This window comes from Coenobita brevimanus, chromosome 114, assembly GCF_032717465.1.
Source record: "Coenobita brevimanus isolate Jiangsu-jjx chromosome 114, ASM3271746v2, whole genome shotgun sequence".
NCBI lineage: Eukaryota > Metazoa > Arthropoda > Malacostraca > Decapoda > Coenobitidae > Coenobita > Coenobita brevimanus.
Window position 1 is genome coordinate 3146662 of NC_137067.1, and position 17500 is coordinate 3164161.

The following is a 17500-nucleotide window of genomic DNA, read 5'->3' on the forward strand; positions in this document are numbered from 1 at the left end:
GGTGAGAGAGAGAGAAAGAGAGAGAGAGAGAAAGATGGGGTGAGGGAGTGTGTGGTGAGAGAGAGAGAGAGAGAGAGAGTATCCACTGTCTCTAATACCATCACACCGGGCAGCTCCAGCATGTATTCAGTATGGACGGTGCGTATTCGTGCCAAAGTGGTGACTTGAGATAAAAACATTACTATACGATCACACATTATTCTTGGCTCCTTCCCTCCATTTTTCATCCTTTCTACTTACCTCTCTCTCTCTCCCTCCTCTCCCCCTCTTCCTTTTATCTCCCCTTCTCCCCTACTCACTCCCCATCCTCCTCCCTCCCCTCCCCTCCTCTCTCACTCCTCCCCTCCCCTCCACTTTCCCATCTGTTCCCCTCTCTCCCTCCCACTTACTCCTCCCCTCCCCCTCCCCTTCCCCTTCCCTCTCCCTTCAGCTCCTCCCTCCCTCCATCTTCGCCCTATCCTTTCACTCCCTCCCCCTTCCCCTCCCCTCCCCTTCATTTTCCTCCCCCCTCTCCCTCCCCCGCCCCTCCCCTCCCTCCCTCTCATGCAGCATAGCAGTTACCAGCATTACTATTTATTACGGTGTCGGTGGACGAAATTTACCTCCTCTTTATTGTCCTATTAGTTAATGGCGCTGAGAGAGAGAGAGAGAGAGAGAGAGGTTAAAAGGAGAGGAAGGAAGATTTGAGGTTGAGAGAGAGAGAGAGAGGGAAAAAGAGAGAGAGAGAGGTTAAAAGGAGAGAAAGGAAGATTTGAGGTTGAGAGAGAGAGAGAGGTTAAAAGGAGAGAAAGGAAGATTTGAGGTTAGAGAGAGAGAGAGGGAGAAAGAGAGAGAGAGAGGTTAAAAGGAAAGAAAGGAAGATTTGAGGTTGAGAGAGAGAGAGAGAGAGAGAGAGAGAGAGAGAGAGAGAGAGAGAGAGAGAGGTTAAAAGGAGAGGAAGGAAGATTTGAGGTTGAGAGAGAGAGAGAGAGAGAGAGAGGTTAAAAGGAGAGGAAGGAAGATTTGAGGTTAGAGAGAGAGATAGAGAGAGAGAGAGAGAGAGAGGTTAAAAGGAGAGAAAGGAAGATTTGAGGTTAGAGAGAGAGAGAGAGAGAGAGAGAGAGAGAGAGAGAGAGAGAGAGAGAGAGAGAGAGGAAGGTGAAAAGGAGAGAAAGGAAGATTTGAGGTTAGGGAGAGAGAGAGAGAGGGAGAAAGAGAGAGAGAGAGAGGTTAAAAGGAGAGAAAGGAAGATTTGAGGTTGAGAGAGAGAGAGAGAGAGAGAGAGAGGTTAAAAGGAGAGAAAGGAAGATTTGAGGTTGAGAGAGAGAGAGAGAGAGAGAGGTTAAAAGGAGAGAAAGGAAGATTTGAGGTTAGAGAGAGAGAGAGGGAGAAAGAGAGAGAGAGAGGTTAAAAGGAGAGAAAGGAAGATTTGAGGTTAGAGAGATAGAGAGAGAGAGAGGGAGAAAGAGAGAGAGAGAGAGGTTAAAAGGAGAGAAAGGAAGATTTGAGATTAGAGAGAGAGAGAGAGAGAGGAAGGTGAAAAGGAAAGAAAGGAAGATTTGAGGTTGATAGATAGATAGATAGATAGAGAGAGAGAGAGAGAGAATCCCATATCTACCTTATTTCTCGATTGAATAACTGAACATCATCTATTTGTCTATCTATCTGTCTATCTATCTATCTATCTATCTATCTATCCATTTGTATATATATTTGTCTATTTCATTTTGTCTATCTATCTGTCTATCTGTCTGTCTAATTATGGAGATTGTGTGTGTGTGTGTGTGTGTGTGTGTGTGTGTGTGTGTGTGTGTGTGTGTGTGTGTGTGCGCGTGCTTACGACCATACTGTATTATGTGCGTGTAGGTTTAATTTATGTGTGTACCTAATTACTGTGTAGGTATTTGACTCCATGTGCGTGTGAGAGCATGAGTGTGTGCGTTTTAGCGAGAATGTATGTGCGTGTGTGGCTGAGTGGGTGTGGGCGCTGCTTAATGAGATTGTGTGTGTGTGTGTGTGTGTGTGTGTGTGTACGTACTCTAATTAAGGTTAGGGTGAGGATTGATGGCTCTTCACCCTCACCCCCCCACCCCCCCTCACCCTCACCCTTAACACCTCTTCCTTAGCGATTTATTTTTGGATATGGCTGGTTAATATCCTTATTTATTTATGTTGGAAGGATTTACGTAACACAGAAGAGGACAGTCAGGTGTAATAAGCAAAATAAATCGCTTAGGAAGAGGTGTTAGAGAGCTTCCTTAACTGATCCTGAACTTGTATATGGACGTGTGTGTGTGTGTGTGTGTGTGTGTGTGTGTGTGTGTGTGTAAGGGGAATGAGTCTAAGTAAATGGTTTTATAAGAGAAAGAATGATAGAGTGTGTATGTATGTGTGTGTGTGTGTGTGTGTATGTTTGTGTGTGTGCGTGTGTGTGTGTAGGGGTCATTACAGTAATTACCCTCACACCTCTCTCTCACCTGCCTTCGTGTTCTATGCTAATTACGCTGCTTAATTGAGGTCAGCATAGGAGGTAGTTTACAATGAACAGGTGTGGCTTATGAATTACACCTGAGCACACTAATTAGCAAGATAAGTACACGTGAGCACGCTAATTAGGAGGTTATTTTATCTGCAAGGAAGAAGGAACCCAAGGCCAGCAACACGCAAAGGTGTTCCTTCCAAGAAAAACAAAAACAAAATAAAAGAGAGAAATTATTACACTACATCTGAACACACTCCACTCCACTCCACTCCACTCCACTCCACTCCACTCCACTCCACTCCACTCCACTCCACTGCACTCCACTCCACTCCACTCCACTGCACTCCACTCCACTCCACTGCGCTCCACTCCACTCCACTCCACTCCACTCCACTCCACTCCACTCCACTGCGCTCCACTCCACTCCACTGCGCTCCACTCCACTCCACTCCACTCCACTCCACTCCACTCCACTCCACTGTACTCCACTCCACTCCACTGCACTTCTCTCCTCTCCACTTCTCTCCACTCCACTCCACTCCACTTCTCTCCCCTCCCCTCCCCTCCCCTCCACTCCACTCCACTCCACTTCTCTCCACTCCCCTCCCCTCCCCTCCACTCCACTCCACTCCACTCCACTCCACTTCTTTCTGGTTATACACACGTCCCTCAACTCCCTCCCTATCCCCAAAAGGACGATGGTGGATTGCAGGAGGAGGGTAACTTCAGCCTGCAGTCCACTGGGTTCACGTTTAGATGAACCTGACGCTACCACCACCACCACCACCACCACTACTACTACTACTACTACTACTACTACTACTACTACTACTACATTGTATAGTCCTATTTACGCATTTAAGTAGGAAGAGACGGCAATGCTACGGCTCTACATTCCCAAGGCACTTCTTCGTGACTAGCATCATATTCTAGTGTCAATCTACCTTTACAAATCTTATTTATTGTCTGTCTGTCTGCCTGTATATCCTGAGAGAGAGAGAGAGAGAGAGAGAGAGAGAGAGAGAGGAGAGGGGAGGAGGGGAAGGAGTTGAAGAGGAGGGTGTGGGGGTAGGGTAGGGGGGCTGGAGGGGTGGGGGGAGGTGTCAGCCCCCCCCGCCCCTCAAGGGTGTGGCCCAGGTATGTTGATTTTAGGGAATTAAGGTGGAATCATCAAGTTAATTGAAAGTTATCGTGTTATCCTCACAGCCATATTGCTTCGCTCACTCCCACTTGCTTTCGTTCACTCTCTCTCTCTCTCTCTCTCTCACGGCACCCTAACACAGTAATTAACTACAACACGAACTCAGGATCAGAGGTGACTAATAATAATAGTAATAGTAATGATGATGATAATAATAATAATAATAATAATAATAGTAGAAGTAGTAAAATAATTCATTATTATTATTATTATTATTGTTATTATTATTATTATTATTTTGATTCTGATCCTGCGTTCTTCTTGTTAAGAGAGAGAGAGAGAGAGAGAGAGAACTGGTTACATAGAGATAGATATAGATAGGTAGATAGAGGGGGGGGCGCATTCTCGTCGCATTAAGGGCTGCGTAACGCATTTTCCTAAGCGATTTATCCTACTCCTCTGCGTACACGAAATTGCTTAGTTCAAGTAGAGTGGAGATGTGGATTTGGGTAGAGTGGAGATGTTAAGTGGAGTGGAGTGGAATGGAATGATGTGGAGAGGAGTGGAGATGGTAAGTGGAGTGAAGTGGAGTGAGGTGGAAAGATGTGGAGTGGAGCGAGAGGCAGTGGGTAGGGCGGGGTCACTTGCCCAGGTGAGTCCTTGATAAAGAGATACAAATTACCTGCAATTACCTGGTATCGTAGCCCGCCCCTTACCTGCCCTCCACACGACACGACAGGGAGGGACGGAGGGAGGGAGGGAGGAGGAAAGAATAGGAGGGAGGGAAGATGAAAATGATACGAGGGGGAGGGAGGGAGGGAGGGGAGGAGGGTGATAGGAATGGGAGAGAGGGAGGGAGAGAGGGAGAAAATGAGAGGGAGGTAGGGAGGGAAGAATAGGAGGGAGGGGAGGAGGAGGGTAAGAATAGGAGAGAGGGAGGGAAGGAAGGAGGGAAGGGAGGGAGGGAGAAAAGGTAGGAAGTATGGGAGGGAGGGAGGGAGAAAATGAGAGTGGGAGAGGGAGGGAGGAAATGAGAGAGGGGGAGGGAAGGAAGCATGGGAGGAAGGGAGGAGAGAGGAGAGAGGGAGAGGGAGGGAGGAAGGGAAGAAGGAAGGGGAGAAGGGAGGGAAAAATGGGAGAGAGAGGGGAGGTAAAGGGGAGAAAGAGGTGAGAATGGGAGGGAGGGAATGGAAGAGGGGAGGAGATGGAGAGAGGAGGGGTGAGGGGAGATAGGAACTAGAGAGGGGGAGGGAGAGGGAAGGAGAGAAGAGAGAGGAAATAAAGATAATGAGAGAGAGAAGGAGAGAGAATGCATGAGAACTAGTACACACACACACACACACACACACACACACACACACACACACACACACACATACACGCACACAGGGGCAAAATTGTGGTGCATTTACTTATTATATTGTGTAGGTGTCATAAACGTACATACACACATAATCACACATTCGCACACACGCACATACACTTACCCCAAACGCACGTACACACTATTCTCTCTCTCTCTCTCTCTCACACACACACACACACACACACACACGCAGAGAGATGGAGAGAGAGAAAGTGTGTGTGTGTGTGTGTGTGTGTGTGTGTGTGTGTGTGTGTGTGTGTGATGTATGTGTGTATTATGCGTGTACACAATTAACCACTGTTTTAACCTCACAATGTCAACAATCACAGCGTTGCCACATGTACCTTATCCAAGTCATCTACCCCCAAGCACGTGCCCGCAGTCTCTCCCTTAGCGCGTGTGAATTGGCGATTGAGCGGATAAGCAGTGAACTTAAACGCAATTACAAGAGTTAATGGTTTGGATGCGTTTAGGGGGGGGGGGAGGATGTGGTGAGATGTGGCACCACCGCACCACACAATATGGGGCATGGACTGTCATTTGTTTGTGTAGGGAGGTATGGCGCTCGCACCCTCCCATTTCACGATTTCAGTCCCATTTCCTGCCCATATATCACCAATTTCTCCCCATTTCACACGTATTGGATGAAATTTTAGGTGTGCAAGAAGTGATTGGACTACATTAGGGACGTGGATATGCCAAGGGATGGTTTAAATAAGAAGGGGAGCGTGGTATGGCAAGAGTGGTCGAGGCGGGAGGGTGCCAGGTGGCGGGGAATTTGAGAGTCTATTAAACGACCATCCAAGTGACGCAGGGTATATTGATGCGGTAATCCCCCATCATTTGAGAGGGGAGGGGAAAATAGGAGGAGAAAAAAATAAAAAGAAAAAAATAACATGAGGAAAGGGCAATACTGGAGGGAGGGAGGATAACACACACACACACACACACACACACACACACACACACACACACACACACACACACACAGGAAGGGGGGGAGGGTAAATGGGTACTCACAGGGGATAACATGTGTCCCTTTTTACCGCCATGGATGACTTCATTTAGAGAGCGATGGGCAGTTTTGGTGGGATTAATTAGAATTATTATTATTATTTTTGTTTTCCAGGCTGGGAATTAGCTGAGAATATCTATAACTGTTTCTACAGCTATTATTATTATTGTTGTTATTATTATTAGGTAGGTGGGGACGAGAAAAGAATGAGGGAAAGAAAGACAGAAGAGGGAGTGTAAAGTCACCCAGAGGCAGAAGGAAGAGGAAAGAATGAAGGAAAGAAAGACAGAAGAGGGAGTGTAAAGTCACCCACAGGCAGAAGGAAGAGGAAAGAATGAAGGAAAGAAAGACAGAAGAGGGAGTGTAAAGTCACCCACAGGCAGAAGGAAGAGGAAAGAATGAAGGAAAGAAAGACAGAAGAGGGAGGTTAAAGTTACCCGCAGGCAGAAGGAAGAGGAAAGAATGAAGGAAAGAAAGACAGAAGAGGGAGTGTAAAGTCACCCACAGGCAGAAGGAAGAGGAAAGAATGAAGGAAAGAAAGACAGAAGAGGGAGCGTAAAGTCACCCATAGGCAGAAGGAAGAGGAAAGAATGAAGGAAAGAAAGACAGAAGAGGGAGTGTAAAGTCACCCGTAGGCAGAAGGAAGAGGAAAGAATGAAGGAAAGAAAGACAGAAGAGGGAGTGTAAAGTCACCCACAGGCGAAGAGGAAAGAATGAAGGAAAGAAAGACAGAAGAGGGAGTGTAAAGTCACCCACAGGCGAAGAGGAAAGAATGAAGGAAAGAAAGACAGAAGAGGATGGAAGGCAAGAAGGGTGGGAGAGAGGAAAGGGCAGACACCTACCTAATAATAGGTGGGGGCACACACCATCCACTCACTTGATGTAGTGCTGCTCTCAGGTGTCTGCCCTTTCCTCTCCTCCATCCTTCTTTCCTTCCATCCTCTTCTGTCTTTCTTTCCTTCATTCTTTCCTCTTCCTTCTGCCTGTGGGTGACTTTACACTCCCTCTTCTGTCTTTCCTTCATTCTTTCCTCTTCCTTCTGCCTGTGGGTGACTTTACACTCCCTCTTCTGTCTTTCTTTCCTTCATTCTTTCCTCTTCCTTCTGCCTGTGGGTGACTTTACACTCCCTCTTCTGTCTTTCTTTCCTTCATTCTTTCCTCTTCCTTCTGCCTACGGGTGACTTTACACTCCCTCTTCTGTCTTTCTTTCCTTCATTCTTTCCTCTTCGCCTGTGGGTGACTTTACACTCCCTCTTCTGTCTTTCTTTCCTTCATTCTTTCCTCTTCCTTCTGCCTACGGGTGACTTTACACTCCCTCTTCTGTCTTTCTTTCCTTCATTCTTTCCTCTTCCTTCTGCCTGTGGGTGACTTTACACTCCCTCTTTTGTCTTTCTTTCCTTCATTCTTTCCTCTTCCTTCTGCCTGTGGGTGACTTTACACTCCCTCTTTTGTCTTTCTTTCCTTCATTCTTTCCTCTTCCTTCTGCATGTGGGTGACTCTACACTGAGTGACAAGCCAAATGGTTTCCTGTACACCAGGAAACCATTTACTACGCTGGGTGGTAACCATATAACCAAAATTTGGCGCCTGTTGGTTTAGTGGGTAATTATGGCGCTCCAGACGGATTGAGCCGGTGAAGGTTTATATCCAAGGGATGGTTGGGGTTGATTGCTCATGTAATGCCACTCAGGGATGAGTGAGGCTGGTCACTCTCATCTTAAATGTCAGGACAAACTTGTCTAGCCTCATATCGGAGCAGAATCAGGAATAAATCGCTAAGGAAGAGGTGTTAGTAAGCTTCCTGAATAACACACAAGAATATAGTAACGCAGCAGAACCAGAAATAAATCGGTAAGGAAGAGGTGTTAGGGAGCTTCCTTACCGAACGAGAATACGGACTGAAGGAAAATTCTCTCTCTCTCTCTCTCTCTCTCACACACACACACACACACACACACACACACACACACACACACACACACACACACAATCCCCTCATCTTCCTTACCCTCATTCACAGCCATTTCTTCCCCCCCCTCTCTCTCTCTCACTCTCTCTCGCTCCATTTCCCCCCCTCCCCCTTCCCTCTCTCTCTTCCTTCACTTCGCCTTTACTTCACTCCTCTCTCTCTCTCTCTCTCTCTCTCTCTCTCTCTGCTTGTATATAGCCATCTATCTATCTATATCTATCTCCATCTATCGATCGATCTATTTCACTCCTATTCATTCCTCTTTCTCCCCTCCCTCTCTCCTTTCCCTCCCCTCCCCTCCCCTCCCCGTAGGTGCTTATGAGAAGGGTAGCCAGGCGATGAACCGCTGATGGTACTTAATGGTAATGATGGGGGTAGATAGATAGATAGATAGATGGTAAGGTATATTAGACAGATAGATATAGATGGAATGGATAGGTAGATAGATAGATGGATTGATTGATTAGATAGTAAGGTATATTAGACATAGATATAGATGGAATGGATAGATAGATAGATAGATAGTAAGGTATATTAGACAGATAGATATAGATGGAATGGATAGATAGATAGTAAGGTATATTAGACAGATAGATATAGATGGAATGGATAGATAGATAGATAGATTAGACATAGATATAGATGGAATGGATAGATAGATAGATAGATAGATAGATAGGTGGATTGGTAGTTTAAATAGATAGACAGGTAGACATAGATCTGTTTATCTATCTGTCTATCTGTCTGTCTATCTTTCTATCCATTTATCTATATAATTGTATCTATCTGTCTGTCTATCTATCTATCTTTATTCATCCCTCGTGACCTGTGCTGACCTCGGCGATCAGTGGGTTAAGGCGGGTCGGAGGTCAGGGGTCAAGTGGAGGGGCGAGTCAGATCACGAAGGGTCTATCAGTCCATCCCGGCTTCCTAACACCTTTTTCCAAGCGATTCATTTTGCTTATTACACTATTCCTTTCTGTTACATATATCCTTCCAATTTCTCCATACTTTACATTAGGGGTGCCAGCAAAGATATATTCGTGTGTGATTTATGAGAGAGGGGTGTGTGAGTTGGGAGCGGGGCACTGAAATGGCGGGGGACAGGGCTACGTGGAGGCGATTTGTTTGTGGCCACCCCGAACGGGCTTGAGGCGTCTGGCAATAGGAATAGATAGATGTTTGCAAGACTGATGTTTACAGCTTATTACGAGGACTAAATGGCTTGTCAGAAATAACCTACGTTTTTTGAGTTAGTGATTTTTGAGTATGTAATTTTTTTTTAACAGCGACACTTATGATGGAAAAGGTTTATGTGTCAGTATGCATTGATCTGAGGCTACAGTTTATTATAGAATGTAGACTCATTTGAATTTTGAAACATAGGCGATTGATTTTGTTCAGACAGGTACATACAAAAACATAGACTAGAATGCTATATATATATATATAATCATGCAACTCCCATCTTAAAACAATTAACTCTAAGCCCTTGGCCACCCCGTTTGGGATACATGGCGTCTGGCAATGAATGAATGAATGAACTCCCATCTTTGACTTGATAATCTACTACACTACAATATTATTTTTGTTCCACAAGTTTGTCTCCATTTAAGTGTTTGTCAGTAATATTGGTTCGGTCCTTGCATTTCTTCTTCATCCCAGACAACGACTCTTTAATCTATCTATCTATCTATCTATTGCCTGACGCCATAATCCCATAAGGGGTGGCCATGTGACTTTGAGCTATTTGTTTTACAGGGAGGGGCACTAACCCTCCACCAACCCACTTGTTGACACGTAGGGAGCACGTATAGTTTGGTGATATGGTTACCACCCAGCGTCACAGACATAAATACTTCACCAGGCCAGCAGCATGGATTGGCATATACATGGGGTAGATTTTCCGTCTCTGATACTATGAATAAAAAGGAATGTGAATTTTCTACCTCTTATCATCTCGCCTGCCGTGAGTTTGACACCTGCTCTACATAAAGCTCCTTAACACCTTTTCCCAAACGATTTATTTTCCTTATTACACCATACTGTCCTCCTCTGTGTTAAATAAATCTTTCCAATTTCGCCATACTCAGCATAAAGCTCCTTTACACCTCTTCCTAAGCGATTTATTTTATTAAACCTTACTGTCCTCGTCAGTCGCCTTATTCTTCTTAAATAATGTCTATCTATCTGTCTTTTGTCAGACGCCTTCATCCCGTAAGGGGTGGCCACAAACAAATCGCCTCCATGTCGCCGTCCCCCGCCATTTCACTGCCCTCCCCCCCATCTCACACACAAGGTACACAAGGATATTAACCTGCCATATCCATAAACTAAATCGCCAAGGAAGAGGTGTTGAGGAACTGGCGAGAATACAGGATGACTAAGAAGTAAAATATATCGATAGATGTCTTAAATAATAATCATAATAATAATAATAATAAAAAAAAAAATAACTGCTGCTGCTACTACTACTACTACCACCACCATAATAATAATAATAATATTAACAATAATAATAATAATAATAATAATAATAATATCAGGTATGTAAGGAAAAGTACAATATCAGTGTTTGAGAAATGATTATTGTTATTATTATTATTATTATTATTATTATTATTATTATTATTATTATTATTAGTTATTATTTTTCACTGCATAATTGTTACCCACATATTTAGCTCGTGTGTGTGTGTGTGTGTGTGTGTGTGTGTGTGTGTGTTAAGACCGGTATAAGCTGTTTAAGTATTTAAGTACATCTCTCTCTCTCTCTCTCTCTCTCTCTCTCTCTGATCTTCCGTTTTTCCATCTTTCTTCAATCTTTGCTTCCTTCCTTCCTCCCTCCCTCCCTCCTTCCTTCCTTCCTTCCTCCCTCCCTCCCTCCCTCCCTCCCTCCCTCCCTCCCTCCCTCCCTCCTTCCTTCCTTTCAGTTATCCATCCATCCATCCTTCGCATTCCTTCCTTCCTTCCCTCCTTCCTCCCTCTCTATTTCTTTCCCTCCCTCCTTCCCTACCTACCTACCTACATACATACATACATACATACATACCTGCCTACCTACCTACTTACCTGCCTACCTACCTATTACCTGCCTACCTACCTACCTACCTTCCTTCTTTCCTTCCTTCCTTCCATCCATCCTTCCTTCCTTCTTTCCTTCCTTCCTTCCTTCCTTCCTTCCTTCTTACCTACCTACCTACATCACACTTCCTCTTTTACAGTGTGAGAAAATTCACTTCCTTGATTCCTTACTTCCTCCGTTCTCTCTCTCTCTCTCTCTCCATAGTTGAGAGAGGAGGAAGGGAGGAAGAAAAGGAATTGTGTTTTTATTAGCTTGTTTTATTTTCAGAGAGTGATGATGATGATGATGATGATGATGATGATGGCGGCAAATTGTGAGTATTGGCATTATTATTATTATTATTATTATTATTATTATTATTATTATTATTACTATTATTATGATTATTATTAATTTCATTATTATTATCAGTGGTAGGTGTGGGCGCTCACCATCCACTCACTCGATGTAGTGCTGCTCTTGGGTGACTGCCCTTTCCTCCCTTCCTTCCTCTTCTTTCTTTCCTTCATTCTTTCCTCTTCCTACTGTCTTCTTGTGACTGTACACTGAGTGACAAGCCAAATGGTTTCGTCTACACTAGGAAACCATTTAATACGCTGGGTGGTAACCATATAACCAAATTATGGCGCCTGGTGGTTTAGTGGGTAATTAAGGCGCTCCAATCGGATTGAGCCTGTGTAGGTTTATATCCAAGAGGTGGTTGGGGTTTATTGCTCACGTAATGCCACTCAGGGATGAGTGAGGCTGGTCACTCATCTTAAATGTCAGGACCAACTTGCCTAGCCCCGGACTCCTATGCTACTCATGGAGAAACACAGGATTAGATTATGTTGATGATGATGATGATGATTATTATTATTATTATTTGTTTTTTTATGTGTTCAACTCTGGGCATACGCTTAACATCCGTTCCCCAAGTCCCAGTAGTCCTCCTAATACCATACACCTCCTCATGTCACCACTTCGGCGCTAACACCAGTAGTAGCAGACAGCAGTAGCAGTAACAGCAGTAAGGTAAGCAGTACAGCGTTCCAGCATACTTCCACAAACCCCCTGAAGTAACGACGAAAAACCCACCAACAAGGAGAGGACTTTGGAGCGGCCCAGACCCTGATATATAGCACTGTGTATTGGAGTATTAGACCCCCTCCCCCCCTACAGGATACCCCACCCCCTCCATACCCCCTACAGAAGCCCCCTCCATCTCCCCTTACCAGCCACCCCTCCATTACCCCATCCCTCCTCCTACCAACGATCCCTCCATCACCCCCTCCCTCTTTAAGGATACCCCCTACCTCCCTCCCTGTCTCCCCTGCTTATAGAGCCCCCCTCCTGCCTCCCCCCTGCCCGGCGACCCCTCCCCCCAGCACATCGGTAGCGGTATCACACCCTGGCCATCTTGACTTGGTGTGTGTGTGTGCGATCCCTCCATAAATTATTCAGAGATCGCGCCCCAATCCAGCGCCACGTCAGCGGGAGGTGTCGCCTGCTGCACTTACCCGACCGACTACACTTGTAACGGCGTGAAATTAACTTTGCCGCTCAGCCAATCACGTGGGGCTTGATACGGCGGCTCCCAAAACGCCAGGCCAATCACCGGGCCCCGCGGAAGAGGCAGCCCCGCCCCCGGATCCACGCCAGCCAGTAAGAGAGCGAGACGAGACCAGTGATCGAGGCCATTCCTTTGGGTAGGCGGAGATACGGCCATCCCACTTACGGCTCTCAAATGCTCGCTTTTTCTCCACTTCCATCGCCACTTCGTTCTCGGCAGCGGAGGAATAAGTGTAGTTTTTCACCTGGTCGCTCTCTCTCTCTCACCTGGGCGTACGATCGGCGCTACGCTTTACGGGTGATTGCACAGTCGCCGGCAGGACCCCCGACTCACCGCATCGCTCCTTCGCGTGGAAACTTTGACAGTGAGAAGGACGAATTGTGAGTCTTTTAAGTTTGTGAGAGAGACACCACGTGGCCTTTGCGCTCTGCTCCGCTCCGCTCCATATAACTCCGCTGCTCCGTCAACTCCACCGCAAGAGTAGGAGTGGACAACTAGCCACGTCAAATCCACCGCCACATCAAAACATCGAGTGTCATTATACATCGTCAGGGAGTAAGATCTAAAGCAAGCCTACGTTTCATATATCTTCCGGAAATCCACATCAAGAGGGCGAGTGATTTTGGTCATCGCCGCACTACTTCAGGTCTCTACATCTCGTCCTTCAAGTCCTCCTTCACCACGGCAAGTCCTCAGGTCTTTACAGCCACGTCTGTTGAGTGTGTCACCTTAGCGTCACAGCACCTTAAGTCGTGGAGTGATCGTCTTTGGTCTTCCGCTCCAAGTCACCTGATCTCCGTAAATCTCACGTCACTTCAACGCCTGAGCTGTCCCGTCGACCGCATCAAGTCCTCAAGGTATTCTAGGCCAGGAAGAACGGATACCTTCACCTAGAAACGCACAAGGAACGTCAAGGAAATTTGTGCATAGAGGTCGCGGAGGAAGTGGAGTGACTGGTTTTCCACGCCAAGTCACCTGATCTCCGTTAATCCCACGTCACTTCAACGCCTGAGCTGTCCCGTCGACCGCATCAAGTCCTCAAGGTATTCTAGGCCAGGCAGAACGGATACCTTCACCTAGAAACGCACAAGGAACGTCAAAGAAGTTTGTGCATAGAGGTCGCGGAGAAAGTGGAGTGTCTTGTCTTGTCATCACCTTTAATTAAGTCAAGATATTCAGCCTGATCCAACTCTGGAACTGACGACGTGGGAGTGACTTTTTAGCGCATACTAGTGACCTTCTTTGACCCCGCTCCCTGCCCTAATACGGGTGACCTTATATCCACCCCTGTCAGGCCAAAATCCACCCCGACATCACCCCCCGTAACCTCAAACCCATCGCAACCAGCCGTCACCTAAAGCCATCCACCTACCTATCTACCCCTCATCTTGCTCCTGTCATCCCCCTCCCCCCTTTGAAATTTTCCAAGAACTGATTATCAGTTTTTTGAAAAACGCAGATCACCTTCTTTGGGTAAATCCTGATGTCTTTCATCTTCCAAATAAATCCTTGAGAATATTATAAGCGAATCTCCGCCATTTCTTCGTCGCATAAATCCCTGAGATAGGATTAGTTTGACTTCATGTAAGGATGTTCCGCTAAAGCCCCAGACAAATTATAAGCCCACAAAAAAAAAGTATAGCTAATTCTTGACGTCAAAGCAAGAATGTTAATCTAATTCTCGACCTGAGTAGAAGAATGTTTGAGTAATTCTTAACCTCAGAGCAAGAATGTTTACCTAATTCTTGACCTCAAAGTAAGAATGTGTAGCTAATTCTTGACCTCAAAGCAAGAATGTTAAATTAATTCTTGACCTCAAAGCAAGAATGTTTATCTAATTCCTGACCTCGCGGCAAGAATGTTTACCTAATTCTTGACCTCAAAGTAAGAATGTGTAGCTAATTCTTGACCTCAAAGTAAGAATGTGTAGCTAATTCTTGACCTCAAAGCAAGAATGTTTATCTAATTCTTGACCTCAAGGTAAGAATGTTTGCCTAACCCCCATCTCACCAAAATGTCCTTCGAGGTAACTAGTGTTATTACAAGGGGTAGCCCGTCCCTAGCCTCCCCTAGCAGGTCCCCCTCCCCCCTACCACGCCCCTCCCCTGCCCCTGTGGACCCTGGCACCCCCGAGGTCGCCAGGGGGGGCAGTCCGACCCCCGGGAGAGGACTAGACAGCGGAAACAGCTCGCCGAAGACCTCCCCGGCGGCCCACAAATCCTTCAGTATCTCGAGCATCCTGAGTCGCGATGATCCGAAGAAGGAGGCTTCGTGTGACTCGCCGTTCAGCTTCACCCCCCAGCACGATGCCCTTGCTGCCAGGTGCGTCACAAGCTCAGTTTTGACCTTAATGACTCTCACTAACTCGAAATCTTACTCGCTCACTTCCTGTCTCTCTCACACTCACTCACAATCTTACTCACTTACACTCTCTCTAACTCACTCACAATCTTACTCACTCACTTTCTCTCTTGCTCACTTCCGTCTGTAATGCATGCACGCTCTCTCTAAGTCACTCATTTTATCTCACTCTCTTTTTCACTCTCTTTCTGTCTTGCTCACTCTGTCTGTATCGCCCAGTCTCTCTCTCTCTCTCTCTCTCTCTCTCTCTCTCTCTCTCTCTCTCTCTTCCTCACTCGCTCTATCTCTAACGCAAACTTTCTCTCTCTCTCACTCACTATCTCTTCCTCACTCGCGCTGTCTTTAACACACACTCTCTCTCTCTAACTCACTCTATCTCTTGCTCACTCGCTCTATCTCCAACTCACTTTTTATTCGTTTTATTTCTCACTTTATCTCACTATCTCTAATTCTCTCACTTTATCTCTCATTCTTTGCCTCTAATTCACTCATTTTATTTCTTTATTTCCCTAACTCACTATCTCTAATTCACCCACTATCTCTAACTGACTATCTCTAATTCACCCACTATCTCTAACTCGCTCACTATCTCTAACTAACCCACTATCTCTAACTCACTCACTATCTCTAACTCACTCACTATCTGACCCACTATCTCTAACTTACTATCTCTAACTTACTCTCTCTAACATCTTTAGTGTAAAAGTTTAAGGAGTTTATATCGGCCACCTAACACCTGCGCTTAAGTGATTTATTTTGCTGTCTAAGTATTCTCCATTCTCTAGTACTTTCTTGATCCGAAATTTCCGATTATAAGTAAATTTAAGTCACGAGAAGGCGATGAGTAAAAAATAAGTCGGTGAGAGAAGGGTGTTGCGGTATTAAAAGCTAAGAAAAATAAATTATAAGTACTTAAGTAAAAAAATAAATAAATCGGTGAGAGTAAGATGTTGCGATGTCTCCTGATAAAATGAAAAAATAAAGTAAAAAATAAATCACTTAGTTAAAGGTGTTACGGTCTTTTGTATATACTAGAATTATTATATATATAATTTTTGGCGATATTTTACCAAGAATAATTTCCTGGTTAGCTATTATTATTATTATTATTATTATTATTATTATTAGGGCAACGCAGTATTGGATGATGAATGAATGGATGAATTATTATTATTATTATTATCATTATTATTATTATTATTATTATTATCATTATTATTATTATTATTATTATTATCATTATTATTATTATTATTATTATTATTATTATTATTACTATGTTTTCCAAAATGTATGTGGTAATCCCGTAGACTTTCATTTTGTTTTTAATTGCCAAAAAATTATGAGAGAGAGAGAGAGAGAGAGAGAGATTGATACGATACGGAAACAAAATCGCTTAGGAAATATTGGTAGGGGATTTTCTACCTCAGCTCATTTAATAAACATAAATCGCCAAGGAAAAGTTGCTAGGTGCGTTGTTTGTAAAATATACATATTATTTATCGTAATTATTTATTTATTTATTTTTTTAGATTATTATTATTATTATTATTATTATTATTATTATCATCATCATCAGCAGCAGCAGCAGCTCCTACTACGAGTAATAATAATAATAATAATAATAATAGCATAACGAAATAAATAACAATATAAATAACGAATATATTATGAATAACGAATAACGATATAAATAAGGAACAGATATAACGAATAACGAAGTAAATGACGGTAAAAATAACGCATAACGAACAGATGTTATAACTAATAACGAAATAACGAATGATTCAATAAAAATAACGAAAGAATAGGTAACGAATAAGAGACGAATAACAGACAACGAAATAAATAACTAAAAATAACGAACGAATAGGTAACGAATAAACGAAAAACGGACGAATGAATAACGAGCTATAACGAAATAAATAACGAATACATAACGAATAATGAACAGATAAATAACAAAGTAACGAATGAATGATAACGAATGACGAACGAATAAGTAACGCATAATAACGAAATAGGTAACGAATACATAAATAACACATAACGAATAATGTACACAAATAACGAAGTAAATAGCGAATACATGAATAACGAAGAAATAAGTAACGCAGAATAATGAAATAAGTAACGAATAAAGAATACATAAATAACGAATAATTAATAAAATAACGAATAAATAACAACGAATAACGAACGAATGTACACAAAAATTAACGTACAAATAAAAAATAACGAAGCCGTGAATAACGAAATATCGAATAATGACGAATAAGGAACAACGAATGAGTAAATAACGACTAACGAATAACGAACACAAATATCGAAATAAAGAACGCATCAGTAACGAAATAACGAACGCATAAATAACGAAATAACGAACGCGTAACGAAATAACAAGCGCATAAATAACGAATAACGAACACAAATATCGAAATAAAGAACGCATAAATAACGAAATAAAGAACGCATAAATAACGAAATAACGAACGCATCAATAACGAAATAACGAACGCATAACGAAATAACGAACGCATAAATAACGAA

At 43.7% G+C, this 17500-nt stretch overlaps 2 protein-coding genes across 2 annotated transcripts in view; one reads left to right on the forward strand and one right to left on the reverse strand.

The window, feature by feature from the left end:
* LOC145418420 (uncharacterized) overlaps positions 1-17500 on the reverse strand; it is a 367504-nt gene that overhangs the window by 256341 nt on the left and 93663 nt on the right. The window lies entirely within an intron of this gene.
* Hmx (H6 family homeobox) overlaps positions 14604-17500 on the forward strand; it is a 21220-nt gene continuing 18323 nt past the window's right edge. The window contains exon 1 of the mRNA XM_080286816.1: positions 14604-14911. Coding sequence (XP_080142942.1) covers positions 14604-14911 — 308 coding nt within the window. The remainder of the gene's footprint in view (positions 14912-17500) is intronic.